This window comes from Acartia tonsa, chromosome 3 (genome assembly GCF_053477335.1).
Source record: "Acartia tonsa isolate MP-2025a chromosome 3, ASM5347733v1, whole genome shotgun sequence".
Classification (NCBI taxonomy): Eukaryota; Metazoa; Arthropoda; class Copepoda; order Calanoida; family Acartiidae; genus Acartia; species Acartia tonsa.
The window spans coordinates 9,304,987-9,326,879 of record NC_137262.1 but is presented as its reverse complement, the minus strand read 5'-3'; the positions used below and the strand labels follow the sequence as shown (position 1 = coordinate 9,326,879).

Here is a 21,893-nt window from a genome sequence, read left to right as displayed (position 1 = left end):
AATTTTAGAGGTTCGCTTTCATGGCTGTTGTCATCCTTGTTCATAAATGTATTAAAGAAAAACTTGGGGATATCTTGTTTGCAGTTTGTTTGTTTATCATATTGAAGATGGAATTTATCAATAATTGCTCAGTATATTTTCTTTACAAACAAACCTCAAGAATTGGCATTTTTGGCGGGAGGAAGGGCGAAGCTACTCCTACTCTACCTGTGAAGAAGCAGTTTATAGTTTCTATAAAAATGACGTCATACACTACAAATTACCATGATAAGCTGCATTCCTGTTGATGACTTATTTTGACAGTCACTTTATTAATTTTGCTTTCAATGCAATGTAGTAAGGTAAACATGAACTGTCTGCTATTCATGAACCACATGCAGGTTGTAGCCCCTAAAAATATTTAAAGCTGAATAGATACTACAGTGTATGTATATATGTCTGTCTATAATGATGAAGCTTAAGATCACGCTAACCACTGGATTGATTGGTCTCTTCTTTTCAGGGATTATCATGGCTACTTTTTTTATGTGGCCATCCCCATCCAAACAAAGTCGACCTCCCGTGCCCAAAAAAAAGAAGAAAACCACTCGTCAAAAAATATAGTCTGATATTTTAAAACAAACCCCTTTCATGCAAAGCAAGTAAGGACTAGTGACAAATCTAGAAACCAGAGTTCGGCAGACGCACCTCAGCTGTGCATAAAACTCAAATTAAAAACTGATAGTGTGGCAAAAAAAATTAAAAGATGGATAATCTGTTTAGAAACAGGTTTAGACATTCAGCTGAATTATAAAGTTACTAGCGGCTACGCCCCTAGAAGCTTCTAGGGGCACTTAAGGTAGGAGGGAGAAAGTCTATCTCATCCTATTTTAAATTTGAGTTTCAAAAGAGTAAAAAAATATTTTTTGGGTGGAGGGAGGTGAAGACACACCTCCCAAAAATAGTTTAAAACATTCCCAGGACCTGTAAAAAGCTTCACTGTAAAGGAGAACAATATCGGTTCAACGGTTAGCGAGATCTTTCGGGACAGACAAAAAACGCTTACTACTTTATATAATAGGATGATATGACGATTCATTGAATCTTACACGCAGCTGACACGCGGCTGCCGATTACTGAGATAAACCTCCAAGAACCATAAAATAATCCTTTCAAAATTGTATGCAGTGCAGCACCCGCAAGTGATTAAAGGGTTGCATTGCATTTATTTTATTAATGGATATAGAATATATATACACGTGGATATTATGACAGGGGGTAAATTGAGGTCAATTTAGGTTGTAATTTACCCTCGCATTTATTGGTCGGGTCGTTTATCCAGTAGGAATGGAGGGGATGGGGTAAAGTGGGGGGATGGGAGATGTCGTTATTTTAGCCCGCTATAGATTTTTTTTTTTTTTTAAGTACATAAAAAATCTGGTGTAAGATCCAAGTAATAATAAATCCATTATTTTATTAATTGCTTTATCCCTCTGATTAACAACCAGCTGTAGCTATTTATTCTGGGAAACCAATTCAGATCCAGGGATTTATTAGTTTAGGCAATGTGGCCAAATTTACAATAGTTGCAATTGAATGCATTTTTCAAAACATATCTGTTCTACAATTAGAATTTTCTGTTTGTATTTATCAAATAGGAATTCTGGAAGATTATTCCAAGCTTTATAAATGTTTGGAATGATAAAATCTGCGTAGTTCTACAGTACTGATACATTTATAATTAACACACTATTTTAACAACTTTATTAAGGTTCAGGTTGTTTCACACAAATACCTCATTGAGCATAACCCCCCCCCCCTCAAACCCCTCCTTATTTTTGAGTTAAATTGAAAATAAGGAGAGGGTAGTAGTTTTTCATTGCATTAGGTCAGATTAGGTTAGGTTATATTGAGCATTTGATAGCCTTGTAGGGCTAGGGCACCACAGGTGCAGCTTAGAACCCCCTGCAGGGGTTAGCCATAGGAAATAGAATCATTTCAATTTAATTATAAAATAAGGGGGGTGAAGGGATATTTCAGTGCTTAACGGGCAATTTGTGTGGAAGCTCCAAATTGAGATTTAGAAGACCTGCATACTCCTTTTTTTCGTCCCCTCTAGGTCTGAACCCTCTGAATTAAATAAGTCTATAAGGCTTATAGTATATGATTATGCACGCACAGTTAAATAATAAACTAGGTTTAAAACGCGATTATGAAAGACAACCACCCTTGTTCTCTTTACAATTTATGTTGAACTGCAATCTGATTTATTGAGAGAATGTGCGAGGGATATAGCAATTCTCATTCACACAACAAAGTGTTAGTATTTTTATATCTTTTTGCTGCATAATTGATTTAGTTTTTGAGAGCGGATACCCCTAATAATTCCCTAAAAGATATAAAAAATTTGTCAACTTTTTGTGACACGATCTGTTTGTCTGTCTGTCTGTGTGTACCAAAGAATCTTGCTAGCCGCTGAACCGATATGGCTCTCCTTTACAGTGTAGCTTTTCATAGGTCCTGGGAAGGTTTATAGCTATTTTGGCGAAGGGTATCACGATTCACCACCATTCCAAGATAATCACAAAAAAAACAATAAAACATAACTAACCCCATTTTATCTTAACATTGATTTTTTTAAAAACAAGGATGACAACATCCATAAATGCGAAGCACTGAAACAGAAGGACAAACGGACATTAACACTTGTATAGTGTCAGAACTGAATAATCAGAATATAAAAGCATAAGAGCCGAAGCAAAATTGTAAGTGAATTTGTTGAAAAACTGCTTTATACAGGATAATGTTTATGGACATACTTACATATTTAAGACTTGATTATAGAGTTGCTTCGCTTATAACATTATACTTTGTTGTCCCAAAAATCAATATACCAAAAATCAGATCAATCGGATGATTAGATCACATAAAAATTTGTTGTTAAAACAGTAAAAAAATCAACATGTTTAAAATGGACGTACGGAAATTTTGGTAATGATTATAGAGTTGCTACGCTTTCTAAATCGTACCTAACTACTAAAGGAATCACCATGCAAAATTTGAAATCGATAGCACAATTCTAGCATGCCTAAATTAAAGAAAAAAACAATCCGTTACGAACGGACGGACCTACCCTAATTATTGAAAAGCTTCGCTTTTAAAAACAATATTTTTCGTGCTGCTAGATAGATAGAAGAGAAGTAGCTAGGGGTTTGCCTATTATTATATTTATTTTAAAATTGTTCTCTTTTTTTATTTAATTCTATAATCTAATGAACTGTTCTTTTTTACCTTCTAAAAAAACGATAGAGGCCAAGGGGAAACTTCTGATAAAACGTAAATAGATGAGCAATGCATCAATCTGAATTTTTAATATTAAAAGAAAATATCTAGCAGCACCAAATATCATGCGTCAGAAAATCAATTTCAAAATTGAATTTAAACAACAATTCCTAGATTTTTTCCTGTAGAAATTTAAAGTATTTATATTTAATCAACAAGATTAATTTATTAAAAAGAAGTTAAATTTGTAAAAAAATGGCTGTTAATTTATATGGGCCTCAAAAATGGAAAGCCTTGAAAACATCTTTAAGTAGTAAGAAAAAACATTCTTGAGTAGTAAGCTTTTTTTTGTAAATTTTGCTCATGGCTGCTTATTCAGTTAGGCTGATCATTTCATGGATTCTTTTCTTATATTGTACAGGCTGGGGGCGAAGAACCCATCCTATTATATAAAGGTTTTTCCTGTATGTATACCATTTAGGTCCCTGGATGGTTTTAGGCTAGTTTAGTTTTCTGATTCAACTCTTAGGATGGTTTTAGGTTATTTTCTTAGAATACAGATGTTAGAGGCGCAGTCACTAGTTTATATCTAAAATACAAAGTCTGTCTGTCCGTCCCTTAAGATCTCGGTAACCACTGAAACGATTGAATTCTTCTCTTCATGGAATATACCTACTGGTCCTGTGGTGATTTTTTGCTTTTTTCTTGGGGGGTGGGACACCCACAACCCCCCAAAAACAAAAAAAACCTCCATTTTTAATGACAGTTAATTCTAAATTAGTGGTTGCATCACAAGAGGTACTTATTTTTTTTAATAACCTCTTGGGGCACAGCCCCTAGAGGTTAGGGGCGAAACCGCTAGTTTCTATATAAAGTAATTGATTTGAAAAATGATCAAATTACAATCTAAAATGTAAAGTGGGTAAAAATGCACAAAAAATGAGGAGAAAATTTAATCTGCACTGATTTTTATTGCATTTTTCTTTGTAAGGAGTCTCTCTATAACCACTGAACCGAGTGAGATCTCCATTTTTTCTATCTATATATTAATGTAATCATAGCCCTATTTTTGAGACATGACAAAAAAATACAAGTCATTGTCTGCTTAGAGAAATTTTTAAATGAAAATATATATAGAACCAATATTTTTCATTGAAATAAAGATTATTCATTTATATTTGGGGGATATTTTTGATTTAAAGGATTTATAGATTATTCAATTTTAATGTTTAACTGGTTAAAATGAATAATAATGTCCGTGTTTCTTTCAAATAAACAATTAAAATAAATAGTTTACGTGGATTTTACTTTCCGTTTCATTTTTAACCCTCCCCTCCCTTTTCCTCTTTTCCCCATGGTTTTTACCTGCCTGAAAGTTTCCCCTTTTAGGCCTTTTTGTAAAGGGGTCAGGCAATTGGTGTGTTATCCCTTTCCACAAGTGCATCATATTAAGAAATCACTAAAATCGCATATTATTACGACAACGCAACAAACTGCCTCTTTCCCTTTTGAATTTTAACACTAAAAATATTTTTTGCTTTTTGCGATTAGGAAAAACTTTGCTGATCTGCCATTATGCGTAAGTGATGGCACGCCCAAGGCAGTAAGTTAGAGAGTTGGTTTACTAGGCCACGGTGAGACCACATATACGTACCACATATGACCAACAAGGTTATCATATCAGGTTTAACATTTATTTTAATTAAAGTCATTCTAATCAATATTCTAGATATATAATTAATTATAATTGATTATAATACAAAACAACAAAATTTAATAAATTTTAGAAAAATCTTCAACTTCACTAAATAACCTTGATTTTGAAAACTTTGGTACTAAGCATGATTAGACATATTTATTTGAGAACTCCAGTTTTAAGCTTTCTCTCATCAATACATTGCCTTACAGTGAAATCAGTTATAATTGAAAATAGTGATATTTTGCATATTACATATTTTTTTCATAGATATCATGAGTTTTAATAGTGCTTGTTATATGCTGTTTCAGTGAGAATTGTGGATTAATTGACATATTTACATTGGAAATGGCAAAAACATTAAAAAGTCAAATATCGTACTTCTATTTTCATAAATGAAAGTTGATTAATAATTGTATATGTGTTTGTTTGTGTATGTGTGCCTGATAAGATCTCGTAAACATACTAAAAAGAGAATTTATCAATAAGTAGACTTGTAATTAAAGACGAAGAAAGTCCCTCAAAAAATCAGCATGTTACGTCATAAAAACGAGGGATTATCCATCTTTTTTTAGGGGTTTTCTTTCCCACTCCTTCTCTCCTCATCCCTCATATTTATGACGTCATTGAGGGACTTTCTTCGTCTTCCTGTAATTGTTAAAATTTTCTTTGACATATAATACAGAGTAGTAAAGTATTTGTCTGTCCGTTAAAATCTCACTAACCCATTAACCGATTAAGTTTTTCATTTTAAGGAAGCTTCATGTAAGCTTTTCATTTTTAAATGGTTTCGGCTTTTTTTCTGCCACTCCCTTTCCTTTGAATGCACCGCCCTAAGGGGATGTGGCGCAGTCACTAGTTATTGATATAGTTCATTTTACAAAGAGGGGATGGGGGGGGGGGGCTTTTTTCGATTTAATCGTGATAGAGATTTTAACGCCTGAAAAAAACAACAAATCAAATGAAATTTATAGTTAACTGTTGATCATATCTTTATATATTTCAGATGATTTTATGATTAGAGCTTAGAATTTAAGAATAATACCTACTTAAATTAGATTTTATAAAATAAAAAATGTATTTTCGACAATGCATCCTTACATTTAGGAAAGTTTTCAAGATATCGATGAATATTTTCATTATTATATGAATTTGAAGCAGGGGCGTCCAAGCTTTTTATTTTGGGGGGGGTAATTCGGTTTGGGGGGGGGTAAAATGGCGCGCGAAGCGCGCCGCAAACTTTTTTTACCCCCCCCAAAATTTTTACCCCGGGGGTAAAATTTGCTTGGGGGGGGTAATTACCCCCCCTGAAATCTGTTGGCAGGGGTAAAATTTGTTTACCCCCCCCAAAATTTACCCCCGGGGTAAAATTTTTGGGGGGGGTAATTCAAATTTTATCAAAAATTTAGTATTGAAACTGCGCGCGAAGCGCGCAAAAATTTTTTTTGTTAGAGATTTTCTATTGGGGGGGGGGGGTATTTACCCCCCAAAATTGTTTGGGGGGGGGATAATCGCCCCATTACCCCCCCCCCTTGGACGTCTATGATTTGAAGCCTTTTTTCTTGTATGTAATTCAATTTTATTTTCTTATAGGTCCCTTTCCTTCTCCTCTTTATTCACATCCCCCCCCCCCCCGTCAAATATCTGTGCACACACACCCCCGTACAAAAGTCTCACCTTTAAAAACAAAATTCAATCTCAATCATGCATTACAATAAAATGAAAGAAAGTGATAATACGATATGTTAGTAGCTCAATTATTATTCTAGTATAATTAAATGAAATAACATTGGGTTATTTATTACAATAGTCTTCAAAGTTTTATAATAAAATATTCGTATTCCTTGGCCCAACAATTTGTGTTATTTTTATTGAATTTTGATTGGTTTGATCATTAAGAATCCAAACGTTTCAACCACTAATTATAAGCTACTGAAGAAGTAATTTTGTGAATAATCATGTGGGATGTACATCAATTTATCGGACATTGTCTTATGACTTTAGATCCCTGGAAATAAGAAACCAATCTACATTGTATGTCCGCATATTCGACTCAAACTTGCCCTATTGGTAGATAGATACACCTGTATGAAATATATCTTGAAACTAAACTTGATGATTAGTGCTACCTTGCTAGCAACCTGTATTCTACCTATTTCTTCAGACATTACCCAGGAAAGTTTACTCACATTTGTAAATCAATATTTGTTTTTTGTTCATATTTTGCTGTTCTTTTGAGTATATGCTACACCAGTTTCTATAAATAAACAGTAAATTGTAATATTTTTTATCTTATACTCTAATAAAGTTATTGTTTGAGCTGGCTAAAATAACGATACCTCCAACCACCAACCTTACCCCCTCCCCTCCCTACTTATTAGATGAACGAACTGACCAATAAATGAGGTCCATATTAGCAATCTAAATTGGCTACAAATTTTTGTTGTCAATATATTCATTAAAGGACGCCTGTAAGAAATACCACGCTTTAACTGCTGAAAGACTGCCACAAGTAGACCCAATACCCGAAATTTAAAGCCTTCAGCTTCAATAACAAAAAAGTTCTACGCATTTCAAAATAGCATTTTATGTATAATGAAAATTTTGAAAGATTTACAATGCTTGTAAAAGAAAAAAAACAATATTAAATTACGTCGCCTAGACACAAAATTATGACTTTATCTTTGTCCGAAACTTAGATTGCAGGTAACTGATTACATTTTTACAATAAAAACACCACATCTTAAAGTCAAAATCCATGAAAAAAATTCGATTTAAATTGCATTTTAAACGAAAATCAAACGGAAACAAAGGGGGAAACTAAGACAAGCTCAGCTGTGATTGGTTGTTTAGCTTATTCAGCCTTCTGATTGGCTACAGTACACTCGGTACAACGCAAGTTAAACTTAATTTTTTTTTTAATGATTTTGATTATAAAAATGGGTATTTTTATTGTAAAAATATAATTAGTTACTGGTTGCCTAAATTTATGACAAAAATAAGCTTATAATTTTGTTTCTAGGCCACGTAGTTTAATTTCAAAATTTCTAACATTAGCACTGCAATTCTTTCAAAATTTTCATTGTATATAAAATGTCATTTTAAAATGCCTAGAACTTTTTTGTTATAGAAGCTGAAGGCTTCAAATTTGGGGTATTGGGTCTACTTGTGGCAGTCTTTCAGCAGTTAAAGCGTGGTATTTCTTGCAGGCTTCCTTTAAAGTAATATTATTTTCATTTACCTTACATTTCGCTGAGTATAAAAACAAAAATGCTCTAAGTTTTTAAGGTAACATGAACTAGAATATTTAATAAAAACGAATCTAAATTCAAAATTAAAAGTAAGCATATTTGAACAGGATCAAGATCAACAGCAATGCAGCAAAGACGACATCAGCTGTGAGTCAGAACAGCCAACAGTCTCTGTCAAGTTTGACGAAGAGGCCTATAATAATTATGAACATGCTGAAATTACAAGCAGAGAAGATTTCCTAATTCATAAAGAACTGGATGAAATTGATGCAATCAGAAAAGGTACATTTTATTTGAATTTCAAGCTATTTTTTGAAAACATAGGACCTTCTGGAATGTCTATAATAGTTATTTATCATATTTTTGTAATATTGTGAATGCTAGAAAGGATATTAAAATTATTTCAACAATTTTGGTCATGTGATCAAAATTTGAATTTTCCTTCTACTGATGCCCCCTTTGGGGGAGTGGGGACAAAACACCTAATTTAAAAATACCTAATTTAAAAATGCCTAATTTTATAAATGTCTAATGTGACAAAACACCTAATTTATAAATACCTAATTTAAAAATGTCTAATTTAAAAATACCTAATTTTAAAAATGCCTAATGTGACAAAACACCTAATTTTAAAAATGCCTAATTTTATAAACACCTAACTATAAATACCTAAGTTTAAAAATACCTAATTTTAAAATACCTAATTTAAAAAAACCTAATTTTTAGCATATCTTAAAACTGTTGTTGAATATATTAAACCAGCGGCTACACCCCCTAGAGTCCTCTCAATTAGTCTGGGGGGGGGGAGTTATGAACCCCCTCCAAAATTTCATAATATAGTTTGAAATAGAAAACTGGACGGATGTACGGACGGACCGACCTTAATTATAGAAAAGCTTCGCTTTTAAAAATGAAATTTTATGATTAGTTTGTGGCACCTCACATGAGAAATGAATTAATTAGTAAAATCAAATGTTGGGGGACAAAGAAAATTGATTTTAATTTTTATTGCTTTCTTCCATAACCTAAGTAGCCGTAGCGTCGGTTTCTTGGGTGGTGATAGTTGACCATCCCCCATTTCAGTTCTAGTTTTATAAAGAAAGATTGAAGAAATATGAAAAAAACGGGGGGAGGGGGGGATTTTTTCAAAGGGCGATTTTTCATTGGAAGCTGTTTGTAACCTCCCCAAAAGCGTTACAAATCTTCCCATGACCTACGGGAAGCTTCATTATAAAGATAAACCATATTGGATCCTTCAGCAAGAACAATCAGCCAATTGGATTCATGTTATCAAAATTTTAAGTATTTTAGTGAAAAAAAGATTTTAGAATTAGGCATTGTTAAATTAGGCCTTTAGATAGTTTAGAATTAGGTATTTTTAAATTAGGCATTTTTAAAATTAGACATTTTTAAAATTAGGTATTTTTAGTTAGGCATTTTTAGTTAGGCGTTTTTAAATTAGGCATTTATAAATTAGGCATTTTTAAATTAGGTGTTTTTAACGTAGGTGTTTTAAACATTAGGTATTTTTAAACTTAGGTGTTTTTAGTTAGGCATTTTTAGTTAGGCATTTTTAAATTAGGTGTTTTGTCCCCACTCCCCCTTTGGGGCGTAGTAGGTGGAAATTTAAATTTTTGTCACTTGACCTTAATATTGGTGAAATAATTTTGAATGACCTTTCTTGTATAAGCAATATTAATAAAATATGATACTTGGTTTTGTCTCACTCTTTTTGTTAAATTTTAAAAAGTAAGTCTATCAAAAAATTTACATCATCTAAGGGTTAACAATAAGTATCTCTGTCTATTTTTCTCTATATTTCTTCCCCCTCCCCCCTACCTCACTTCTCTGTCTATTTCCTTCTCTCTCTCCTCCTCTTTTGTACGTTCATTTATACAATAGAGATAACCTAGAGACAGCACTAGGGCATTTTATTTACATTATGAGTCAGCTATAAATTGATGAATATCTTAGGTTAAAGCTTTCTTTGGTGAAATATTTAAAGAAAATATTTCTTCCATCATATAATGTGAAGCATATGACACAACATATGAAAAGTTAGTTATAAATAACTTAATTTCTTATAATAAAGTTAGCTTTCTAAAAATTATATCATTGCAAAATTTTGTTGCAAATAATGTTGCCTATAGGGCTGTATTTCATATACAACAAAAAGTAAACAAAGGTTTCTTTTTAAGAAAAAAATGGGGTCAGATTAACCATCTATGTCTAATGTTTATACCCACATCAAATATTAAATAATAATAATGTACAGTAGGGTGGATCAATTTTGGACATTGAATTTGTAATCAACATTTACAGTTTAAACGTCATATAAGAAACCTAAATATAAAAAATTTATTTTGTCCTTGAGGGGAAATGTGGGGGAAGGTGTGCCCATGCATTAAAAAATTTTAGAAGTTTATTCTGGAGGTGCAACTTTTTTTCTTTCAAAGTATTGCTTTATGCATCTTTTTGAATTTGTCTTGTTGAGTAAAATAAGAATATCAAATTGGTTTTAAAAGATATTCATCCAAGCATAAAAAATCTTAAATTAAATGAAAATCTCTTGGTTTTGAAAGTTATTTATGGATTTTTCTTGTTAGGATCAATAGTTTTAAAAGCAGATTTTTTATTCTTATTCTACTCTTCAAGACAAAGTTGGGAAGGTGCATAAAGCTATACTTTGAAAGAAAAAATAATTTATCCCCCCCCCGAAAAAAAAAAAAATTCTGCCCACAAGTGTCTTCCTAAAAGTTTACATGCATCAGCGAGCCTCCCCATTATCAAAAATATTTACTTTTCATTTTTTGGTCTTTTATATGATGTTCAGACAGAAAGTGTATGTAGCACATTTAAAATTAGAAAATCATTGAAAATCAAGCCACTCTAATGTACAGCTTTTATTTCTTCTATTACACAGTACAAAATTATTCTTGTATTTAAATTTAACATATCATATTGGAAAAAATATTATTGTATTTAAAATTTAAAGATCATGTTGGAATTTTTTTACAATTTTTAAATTTTTTAATAATGTACAGCAAATTATTTCCTTTTTATCTCATGTTTTGAAATATATAAGATAATGAGAATAAATTACAGAAATAATAAAAGTTATAAAAAAGAGAGCATCAGGGGGGGGGGTCGAGGGGGGTTTCCCCCCTCAGGAGAAGGGGGGTTGAGGGGGGTCTCCCCCCCCAGAAAAAAGCTTGGGCTTAAATCTTCAACAAATAAAGAAAACAAAATTATTTTAAAAATTTCTTTTTTATGTTAAGTATTATTATTTTTATGACACTTGATTTTGAATGACAAAAAAATGTTGAAATAAATATTACCTACTGTATGAAATGTTAAATTAGAAATCAATAATAATGTTGGAAAATTTATTCTCATTTCATACTCTGAAAAAAGGAATTGACAAAATATAATAATTTTTATTCCAAACTTTTATAATAGCATGCCTATTTCTTATTGGTTGACACTAGAATTGAAAAAAAAATAATATATATTATTTTATGACTAGAAATAAATTTGAAAAAAAAAATAATTTTCTTTCCCATATATTTATCATTCCAAAATCCCAAGAATCAATTTTGAAAAAAATAATTTTCTTTCCAATATTTCTATTCCTTTTTCTTATTGGACGTCATTTCATGTCCAATGAGAGACTAATGTTTAAATATTTTAAAGCTTATTAAAGCATTTATTTTGAATGTAATAATACCAACATTCTTTCACTAAGTGTGATAAAATGTTTTATTTAATTTGACAATGCTGTCACAGACATTTCTAAGCTCTACCCACACAAACAGACACTTGGTTATTTCAGTTCTACACATTTAGGATTTTCTGAGGTTTGGATTATTTTGTTAAAGAATCTTTAAGTTAAACCTAGAGTACCATGTTGTCTGTCCATTAATAAGTCCACTAAGATCTGATAAACGGCTTTTGCAAATTTTACATTGGTTCAGGGTAGCTACCCTTTAATAAATGAAAGGGGGGAAAAATATAAAAGTAAATGTTGGGGTTTGTAGGAGGTATCTCCCCCCCCCCCCTCTCTAAGTATTTTTTATGTCACATTATTTATGTTTATAGCTAAAATAAATTAGTTTAGTTCATTAATTTCTAGGTTTTAAGAAAAGAAACAAAGCGGGGATTTTATTTATTAAAATAAATAAACCTCTTTGTTATGATAGAATTTTCCATTTAATTAGATCTGGGGCGTCCAAGCTTTTTTATTTGGGGGGGGGGGGTAAAATTTTAAAAATAAAAATGCTCATTTTGGGAGGGGTAATCTTTTATTCATAGAGGCATTTTTTTTTATTTGGGGGTTAAAAATTGAAAATCCAAAATTTTGGGGTTGCGGGGGGGGGGGGGGTAATCACCCCTTTACCCCCCCCCCCTCCCTTGGACGTCTATGAATTAGATCAGACTTATTAGGTTTTATATATTCTTATCAAAAGAGTGTTATTAGGAATTTCCTATGGGGATTTGTACTTTAATATTATTAATTTTTATCAAAGTTTAATTAAAATTTAAGAAAAGAATTGAAACATCCTGTCTCATTTAAGTTGATTTAGGACAATTCAAATGAAGTTCAATTTGTTTAATAAAGCTCCCTCTTCCTTGAAACGCCCTTATTTTGCAATGTAAATCAACCCCCCCCCCCCCCCCATACGTAGTAGTTTGCACCATGAATAAGGTATTGCCAATAAGCGAAATAAATCTAAAATAATATTATGAGGGCAGATAAAAAGGCCGTCTTTACTACGATGTGTTGCCCCAAAAAATCTCGAAAAAATTAGCTGAAATTACTAAATATTTTTTCGAATTAATTTAGTTGTTGGTTTCAGCTGGGTTTGCACTCCAATGTAAAAATGCCAAATTATTTAAATTTTCTTTTTTAGAATCTGCTGAAGAAGCCTTGGAGATGCTAGAAAAATTATTGATTCAACATCCAAATTCCCCCAGAGCTTTGAATTCTTTAATTAGAACATATAGAGTCCTTTTCAATCAATTAAGGTAAATTATTTCCAGTATGCTTCGAAACTGATGGATATCCGCTGGATTAGAACCAGTTCTCAAACATACTGAAAGGTTATGTTCAGCATCGTATTACAGAAATTTTCCACAAATTTTAAAATAAAAATCATAAATTTTTTCTAGTTCGTGCCTTCAACCACTCTGGTCTCACAAAACTGGCGAAATGCTGTCTATAATACGATGCGATAATTGCCTATTATTTTCTTAAAATAATATTTAACAGTTTAAACCTTTTCATTTGATTATTAATAAATTTAAAATATACAAGGAAATAGAATATAAAGAAAATCGTGCAATTAGACAGAGAGAAGAACTACTCTATAAACTTAACTTTGCTCGACAAATGTGTTTTAACCGGGATATGACGAGTAAAAATACTTATTAGAGAGGGGGGGGGGGGGCTTGTTTCAGTTAACATGGCAGTCAACAAAGTTGCATTTTTATATAAATTGAGAATAATTATCAAGAATCAAGTTCAAACAAACGGACATTCACTTTTAAAAGAGCTCCTGTTAAATTTTATGAAAACTTTTGTATATTTTTTTCAGTACTGAGAATAAGAGGATTGGAAGAATCGAATATTTAGATAAAATGCTTGCTACTGTTATAAGATTTGTGCATTTAGACAGGTAAAACACAGGGATCTAAAGGGATAAGACTATGACCGATAAATTAATATATGTACATTCCCAATGATGATACACAAATTTGCCCCTTCTGTAGACAGGTAATATGTATAAAGAGGGGCGTACGTGGGAATATGCTTGCTACTGTTATAAGATTTGTGCATTTAGACAGGTAAAACACAGGGATCTAAAGGGATAAGGCAATGACCGCTAAATAATATACATTCCCAATGATGATACAAAAAATTAACCCTTCTGTAGATTAAAATTAGAGGTTGAAAAGTTTAGACACTCAACTCAATGAATCAACCAATCAAAATACAATAAAAGTCTCTAAAGTCGTTGAGCCAACGAATAAAACAAGGTTATTATAAAACCTTGGAGACTAGTGTAATAAACAGCCTAATGTCATATCCCTTCCCTGGGTATTATATATGAAAAGGGGCGTGGGGATGGGGTGAGATAGTGGGTATAGAAATATCAAACTACTTGACCTATAATACCCAGGAAGGGAGGCAGGAGATAATAGACAACAAATCATACTTTCACCCAAAGGTTTACAAGTAGATAATAAATGTTTTTACGAATAATTCAACACATTAGTTATTTGGTTTACTATCATAGTGATTGTACATGAATTAATAGCCCAATCCCTTGTTCCTTATGATCTGATAATTTTTTAACTATTTACAGTGTTCAAACAAATTTCATAAGTTTTACTTTAAAATCAATTAATACATTTTTTTGGATTAGATATTTTTTTTCAAACTCAAATTACAAATTTAGGAGCACTGTGCCTGTACCACTATGGACACAAGTCATTGACTACGGCATGGCCAACAGCGTGGCCATGGGAGAGAGGTCATCCACCCTCAAGATTCTGGAGCAGGTTGTTGCTAAACTGGATGGACTGGAGGCGGAGGACAGAGAATATTACATCCAGAGCTTTATTGATGAATTACTTTACAAGTAAGTTTTTATTATTTTATTTGTATTCAAATTTTGAATTTTTTTATAAATTTTTTGGTGGGTATAAAATTTTTGTATAAGAAAAAGTGAGGGATGGGGGGATAATTATTCACCACCCCCCTCTCCTCTCACCAAATATCCTAAAACTTACCCTGGATCAATAACAAACATCATTGAAAATTGTGGAACGTTCGTTTGCAATTTTAATGAACATACAGATAGCCATCCTTTTACTTTATATTACACTAGCGGTTTCGCCCCTAGCCTCTAGGGGCTTTGCCCTAAGATGTTTGATCAACTTATTTTTCTGTTATTTAGATTTAAAAGATTTAGTCGACCCCCCTTTTTTAAATTTAGTTTTAAAAAGAAATTTCTTTTTTTTTGGGGGGGGGGGGGGTTGTGGGTGTTCAATGGTTACTGAGATCTTAAGCTTCAGAAGAACAGACTTACGGACAATCCTTTTACTTTACATTATACTAGGATTATATAAAATAAATTTTTTTAGTGGAGAATATGAGAGGTGTAAAGAAACAATTATTGAAAACTCTATACCTGACACACTCCCCAAGTAAGTTTTTTTGGGATAGATGTTGGAAGCTTTCTATATTGCCTAATAAAATGACGTCAAACTGGCCTACCATTTGTCAATTAAAATGTATATATTGGCCTGCCCTTGGTAACATAGTCTGTGTATTGGCCTATCATTGGTCATTTGTATTGTATGTTGTTATTTTTTTTTATATGTACAGTATACGTTACAAAAAATGACCGGTCTTTAAAATGATCTAGACCCCCCTGGAATGAAGTTATAACCCTATTTTATATGTGTGTGTGATCTTTATATACATGTATGATGGTGTTTGTATCAATCAATTAGACTAAAGAACATTTTCCGACATTTAGCAGACTATAAAAGAAAATATTCAAAATAAAAAAAATCAGACCCTTATTTTTTAAAGTAAATTCTACTTAAGCCCAAAAATCACATAGTAAAATTAATTTTAGCCTAGGGGTTATTCAGAGTTTTATCTCAAGCATAAAATTCTGCTTCTATAGACACCTTACTCAGCTTCATAGCTCTCATACAAGTCATTTGAGCACAAAAAGCATGTATCAAGAACACAAAATCGATGAAATTTGGGCTTTGTGCCCAGGGTGCCCAATTTTCAGACCTCAGCCCACAGAAGGGCTAGAAAAAAGTTCTTTAGCTTTTTGGTAATGGCATAAGGAATAAAAAGCAGTTACTATTTGAACTCATAGTCTAAAATGACTTTAGAGCACCCTTAGGGCCCCTAGTAGGCTAGAATCGAGACATTTTCGATTTTCGATTTTCAGGATTCCAGGTATGAGTCTTTGGTTTGACTTTAGCTCGCTAAAAGTGGAGCTAGGGTTGAGATATTGGAGTTTAGTCTTCTTTAACCTCTCACTGTGGTATCTCAGTGTACTATCCTAGCTTGGTAACTTGATATCTCAAATATCAAGGCGCTGAGACAACTTTTAGTGAGACCGTTTCGGTAGAGGTAGGAAAAAATTCACTCAAAATACATAATTGGTTGATTTTTGACATTTTTAATATCTTCTTTTATAGCCCGCAAAATGTTGGTAAATGTTCTTTAATCTCATTTACCGCAACATATACAAGCATACATATGTATAAAGAGCACACACACAAAAAATATGGTTAAAACTTTACTAGAAGGGGGGCAATAGCATTTTAAAGACCGGTCATTTTTTGTAACGTATACTGTACTATAATAATGAGCTTCCAGATGTTAAAGCCTGAAACAAGGCTGTCAACGTCCATAATAGCGAAGTTATACAAACCGGACATTATGACTTAGATGATGATTGGCAATTTAAAAAAAAGATTGCTTTAAAACAACAGCGAAGATACTCTATAAGGTGTTTGTCCTTCGTTTTATCTGTACTATTACATGGTTATTGGTTACAGATGAATTATTTCCCTTTGCTCTCCCATCTCTTCAAATACTCTTCCCTTATAATCCCCTTATCTTACCCTTCCCTTCCCTCGTTGGTTTTTGCACTGCTACCAACATGTAAACATTTATAAAAAGGGAGAAAATTTGAGTAATATAAAGAAGCAGCTTATAATGCCTAATAAAAGTGACGTCATATAATACAAATGACCAATGATAGGCCAGCATACATTATACCATTGGTTAATTTAAATGTATACTGGCCTATCATTGGTCATTTGTATTGTATACTGTAATTTTTATTAGGCACTACATTAGGCTGCTTTAATCTAAACTAAACTGTAGTGTATGATTCTTTTTTGTTTCAGTGTTAACTTCAGATTCTTAATGGGAGTTCTGATAAGACTCGAAGATAAACTCAAAGGACAACCTTTCCCGTAAGTACATCTTGGAAGACGAAGAAAGTCGTTCAGTATGACGTCATAAAATGAGGGATTATCCAACTCTTTTTTAGGGGTTTCTTTCCCACTCCTCCTCTCCTCATCCCTCATTTTTATGACGATAGAGTTTTTTTGAGCGACTTTTTTCGTCTTCTACATCTACTACGTAATATACCATTAGTTTTAATAGGAATGTTTCTGATTTCTTTTTAGATAATTTTTAATCTAATAAGTATATCATAGCAATTTTTATGGTTTTATTTATCAATTTTGTTTCATTAATTTCATTATTGCATTTTTTATTTGTTTTTAGAACCTGGGATGACGCTATGATGGACCAAATTATGCCTCAAAATCAGGTAGATTTTAAAATTTTATTTTTCAGTAGGAGCCTCAAAATCAGGTATATTTTCCAGTAGGAGCCTCGAAACCGATTAATATCCTCTGGATTATAACCGGATCACAACCATACGGAAAAATCATGTATAACATCGTATTACAGACAATTTTCCTAGAATAATAAAATTAGCCCAAGCCTTCGGGGCTAACAAAATTCGTTATAATCTTATAATTTCTCATTTTGATATCCCCGGAAATAAATGTGATAAAGAACTATTATAGATAAGCCTTGCAGCAATAAGTTCCAGAAAACCTTAAATCCTATCTATTGTATAGGATTTTGTCCGACAGTTTAGGTGCCTTTATAGAGATGGGTGAATAAATGCACATTTAAAGTATTATTAGGTATTCTTTTTTTTTTACATGTAAAATACTAACTTTATAAAACATTTCAGCAAGAGACAGACGAACTGTTTGAATACACAGAAGATTTGGCTAAAGAACTTAGGTATATTTTAATTCTTATATGAAGGAACATTATGTCTGTCTGTCTATGTGGCTTAAGATCTCGCTAACTGCTGTACCAATATGGTTCTCCTTAACAGTAGAGCTTCTTATAGATATAGGGAAGGTTTGTAACTATTTTAGGGAAGGGTATCTTTTTTGTGTTTTTCTTTCCTGTACCAAAGTGAAGTAAATGTGCTAAATTCTTTTTTAAAACAACTTTGCTTTTTAGGAAATTGGAAAAAATAGATGTTCTGAACACTATTTATGATCTTATGGTTGATCTTAGCCTGTATCCATCAAGGTGAGCAAAACTTTATGTTTATGATCTTTGATCTTAGCCTGTATCCATCAAGGTGAGCAAAACTTTATGTTTATGATCTTATGGTTGATCTTAGCCTGTATCCATCAAGGTGAGCAAAACTTTATGTTTATGAGCTAACATGTATGAATTAAAACAATGTTCTGAACACTATTTATGATCTTATGGTTGATCTTAGCCTGTATCCATCAAGGTGAGCAAAGCTTTATGTTTATGAGCGAACATGTATGAATTAAAACAATGTTCTGAACAATATTTATGATCTTATGGTTGATCTTAGCCTGTATCCATCAAGGTGAGCAAAACTTCATGTTTCTGAGCTAACAATTATGGAAGCTATATTGCCTATTAAAAATTACGTCATACTAGTTTACCATTGGTAAATTAAAATGTATCTTTACTTGCCCTTGGTAATCTAGTCTTTGTATCGGTCTATAATTATTTGTATTTTATGACGTCATTTTCTTACATATTTGTTTACATTTTATCCAAAGTTTGCTCGCAGCTCATTTTTTCGAGCATTTTCAGTGAAGTTATGTATTGTATAACGTTGTGTGTTCAAATTTTAAAAACACAAGCCATTAGAGGAGAATTGTTATTTATCGCATAGTATCAAAGACAGCCTTCCGTGGATATTAAAATGAGAAATCATAATTAAAAACAATTTTGTTAGAACCGAGGGGCCGAAGGCAAGGGCTGACAAAACTGGTTTCAATTTTACGATTTTTATTTTAACATTCGTGGAAAATTGCCTGTAATATAATGCTATATATGATTTTTCAGTATGGCTGAGAACCGATTCTAATCCAGCGGATATTAATCGGTTCCGAGGCCATACTGTTATACATGTTATTTAGGTATCAAAGAGTTCATCACAAGATGAAGGATCTGCAGCCACAGCCTATCTGGACACTTGAGGAAACTGGTTATGAGGTAAGTCAGACACTATTACTGTGTTCGAGGTAAGTCTTATTAAGTTCTGAAATATAATAATATTATTAAAAATTAAAATTTTATTAGATTGGCTACCTCTTCAATTATTTTTCTTTTTTGTTTTTAAGTGAAAAGTTATTTTCCAGGGGGTATAGTACCTAGTATTTAAAATATGCAATTCTTGGATTATGAAAAGAAAACAAAGTAGCGAGTTTCGTCGTATTTTCACAGTAGCTTTTCTCCTATTTCTAGCCCCTGCGGGGCCAATTTTCTTACCCTGCAGGGCAATCATGAATATTTACCTAAACTGAAAAAAAACGATCAAGAGCTACTGTGACTTATTTCCCCATAAAAAATATGTAAAACCTGCCTGAAAATTAAAACTCAGCGGTCAAGTCATTTTTAACATTTATCCAAATCATAGACATGAAAACAACAACTGTAATATTAATTATTTTTCTAGGAGAAATTGAAGGAGCTTGAAGATAACTGGGAGACACTAAGAGACGAAGCCCTTGAATTGATCCGCCTGACTCCTGACCATAATGTTTCATATGGCATTGATGCTGTCGCTAATGTCAAGTAAGATTTGCAAAATTATTTTAGATGATTGACTGCCAAATCCTATAAAAGTAGGTTCACCCAGGAATTAGGGTTTATTTGACCTTACATAGATCTAAATATGTAAAACCTTGACAATCTGGAAATTCTTACTCCTAGGCTATACAAAGAACTTGCATAAAAGGTGGCCCATTGTCTCAAACTATTGTCTTTGTAAACTTCTAGTTCTGCCTTGGGTTGGGCTAGATACTTTTTTGGCCGGATATCGGATATTCAGCTGAGTTATAATGCCGGATATCCGGCCGGATATCTGACCAACGTTCGATGTCCGGTAAATCACCGGAAATCCGGCTTTAAAAATCAGCTGGATATCCAGTATCCGGATAGTATCGTTATCCGGTATCCGGCCGGATATTGAAAATGGCCGAATATCCGGCCAAAACAGATATCCGACCCAACCCTAGTACTGCCCATGTATCAAATCATTAGAATCCCCTAGAATTAAAGCAGCATAGACTGTCTCACTGTCAATATCAATATAAAACTCTTAATATTTGTACGTATTTGCTATTATGAAACATTAAGAGATCTCTATGGCACTTGAGGGTAGGTTTATTCTACGGGGGAATGAGGTTATTTATTTCTCGAGCCAATTTCTTTTCGGTTTGTTGGTGCTGGTGCCCTCTCCCCCCCCCCTTATAAACCTTCCCTGGGCCAATAGGAATCGTTACTGTCAAGTATTGGTGAGGTATTAAGATATATGTAGACTAGACACACAGATACACGGACAGAAAGATATCCTGTTACTTTTATATTAGTATTGGGCCGGATATCCGGTTTGGCCATTTTCAATATCCGACCGGATACCGGATATTGAAACTACCCGGATACTGGATATCCGGCTGATTTCTAATGCCGGATATCCAGTAATTTGCCGGATATCGAACGTTGGCCAGATATCCGGCCCATTCCTATTTTATATTAGGATAATTAATAAAATTATTGAATATTTTAGAGAGAACTGGAAGCATTATTACATCCATGGATTGGACCAGGAATCATTCCCCGACAGAGTCTGTCATATCACACCTAAACTCTGTGATTTACTAAAGGTAGATTGTTTAATACCTATATTTGCAACAACTTTTTCTACACAGAAACTCCCAATTTTGAACAACAACAAAATCACTGCCCCTCTCGGAGAGCCTCGTAATTCTATATTTGTGTGTGTGTCTGTGTTTGTTGATTCTTCTAACTTATATATTGCTAGCGGCCTCTAGGTGCACTTGGGAGAAGGGGGGTGCTAATGAATTGGACCAGTTTTTATTGTAGTTATTTTTTCAAAGCAAAAAAATTTCTATTGAGTTTTCTTTTGGTAGTTAGCTTTGTAAAGGAGAACACTAACAGTTCAGCTGTTAGTGAGATCCTTCGGTACAGTAAGACTGACACAGATCCACTTTTATATAAGAATATCAGATATACTATTATGTTTGAAGATACTTATTTACTGATAATTTTTAGCAGTATTATTTAATTCGTGATTTTGTGTGTGGTTTAAGTCATATGAAAGCAAATTCAGTGAATAAATTGTGTGTGTGCAGCATGAGTTTGTATAGTTGTATCTTCAGGCATAAGAAAGGTGATAATTATTGACCACTACATCATAAATTTTTCGTTTTCATACATTTTTAGCCTGGAGCTTTAAAAAACTACCTTGCAATAAAAAAAAGATATACCAAATTCTTAATTTATGTATAGTATTATATTCTCTTTTTTATTTTTTAGAATTTCCCCCCCATCACTATGTGCCCTCTTGGTTCTATCAAGATCTCGTATATTGCCCCGGACACTCATATAGGGGCCCATACCAGCAAGCTCAACTTTAGACTCAGGAATAGTACTCTAATGCAAACTTCTTTTAAATTTTTTTTTGCCTAAACAATAAAAAATCTACCATTAAATAAAATTGCTAATTTTCTGGCATTATATTATTAAACAGAAGATGCAA

At 32.7% G+C, this 21,893-nt stretch overlaps 1 protein-coding gene across 1 annotated transcript; it reads left to right on the top strand.

Moving 5' to 3' along the window:
- The first annotated feature begins 347 nt into the window (after nucleotides 1-347).
- Nucleotides 348-21,823, top strand: LOC145313657 (uncharacterized). The gene is made up of 14 exons (XM_080153163.1): nucleotides 348-380; nucleotides 8,316-8,490; nucleotides 13,119-13,233; nucleotides 13,803-13,883; nucleotides 14,667-14,849; nucleotides 15,355-15,417; nucleotides 17,155-17,223; nucleotides 17,540-17,585; nucleotides 18,021-18,073; nucleotides 18,302-18,373; nucleotides 19,249-19,324; nucleotides 19,788-19,906; nucleotides 20,901-20,997; nucleotides 21,671-21,823. Exons 1-14 carry the CDS (start codon nucleotides 348-350, stop codon nucleotides 21,821-21,823), a joined length of 1,335 nt encoding a protein of 444 aa, XP_080009289.1.
- Nucleotides 21,824-21,893: the final 70 nt, after the last annotated feature.

Coding starts and splice junctions, on each gene's coding strand:
- LOC145313657 (XM_080153163.1), top strand. CDS start 348: ATGAACTGTCTGCTATTCATGAACCACATGCAG. Junction 8,491..13,118: donor AATTGATGCAATCAGAAAAG/GTACATTTTATT, acceptor TTTCTTTTTTAG/AATCTGCTGAAGAAGCCTTG. Junction 13,884..14,666: donor AGATTTGTGCATTTAGACAG/GTAAAACACAGG, acceptor TTACAAATTTAG/GAGCACTGTGCCTGTACCAC.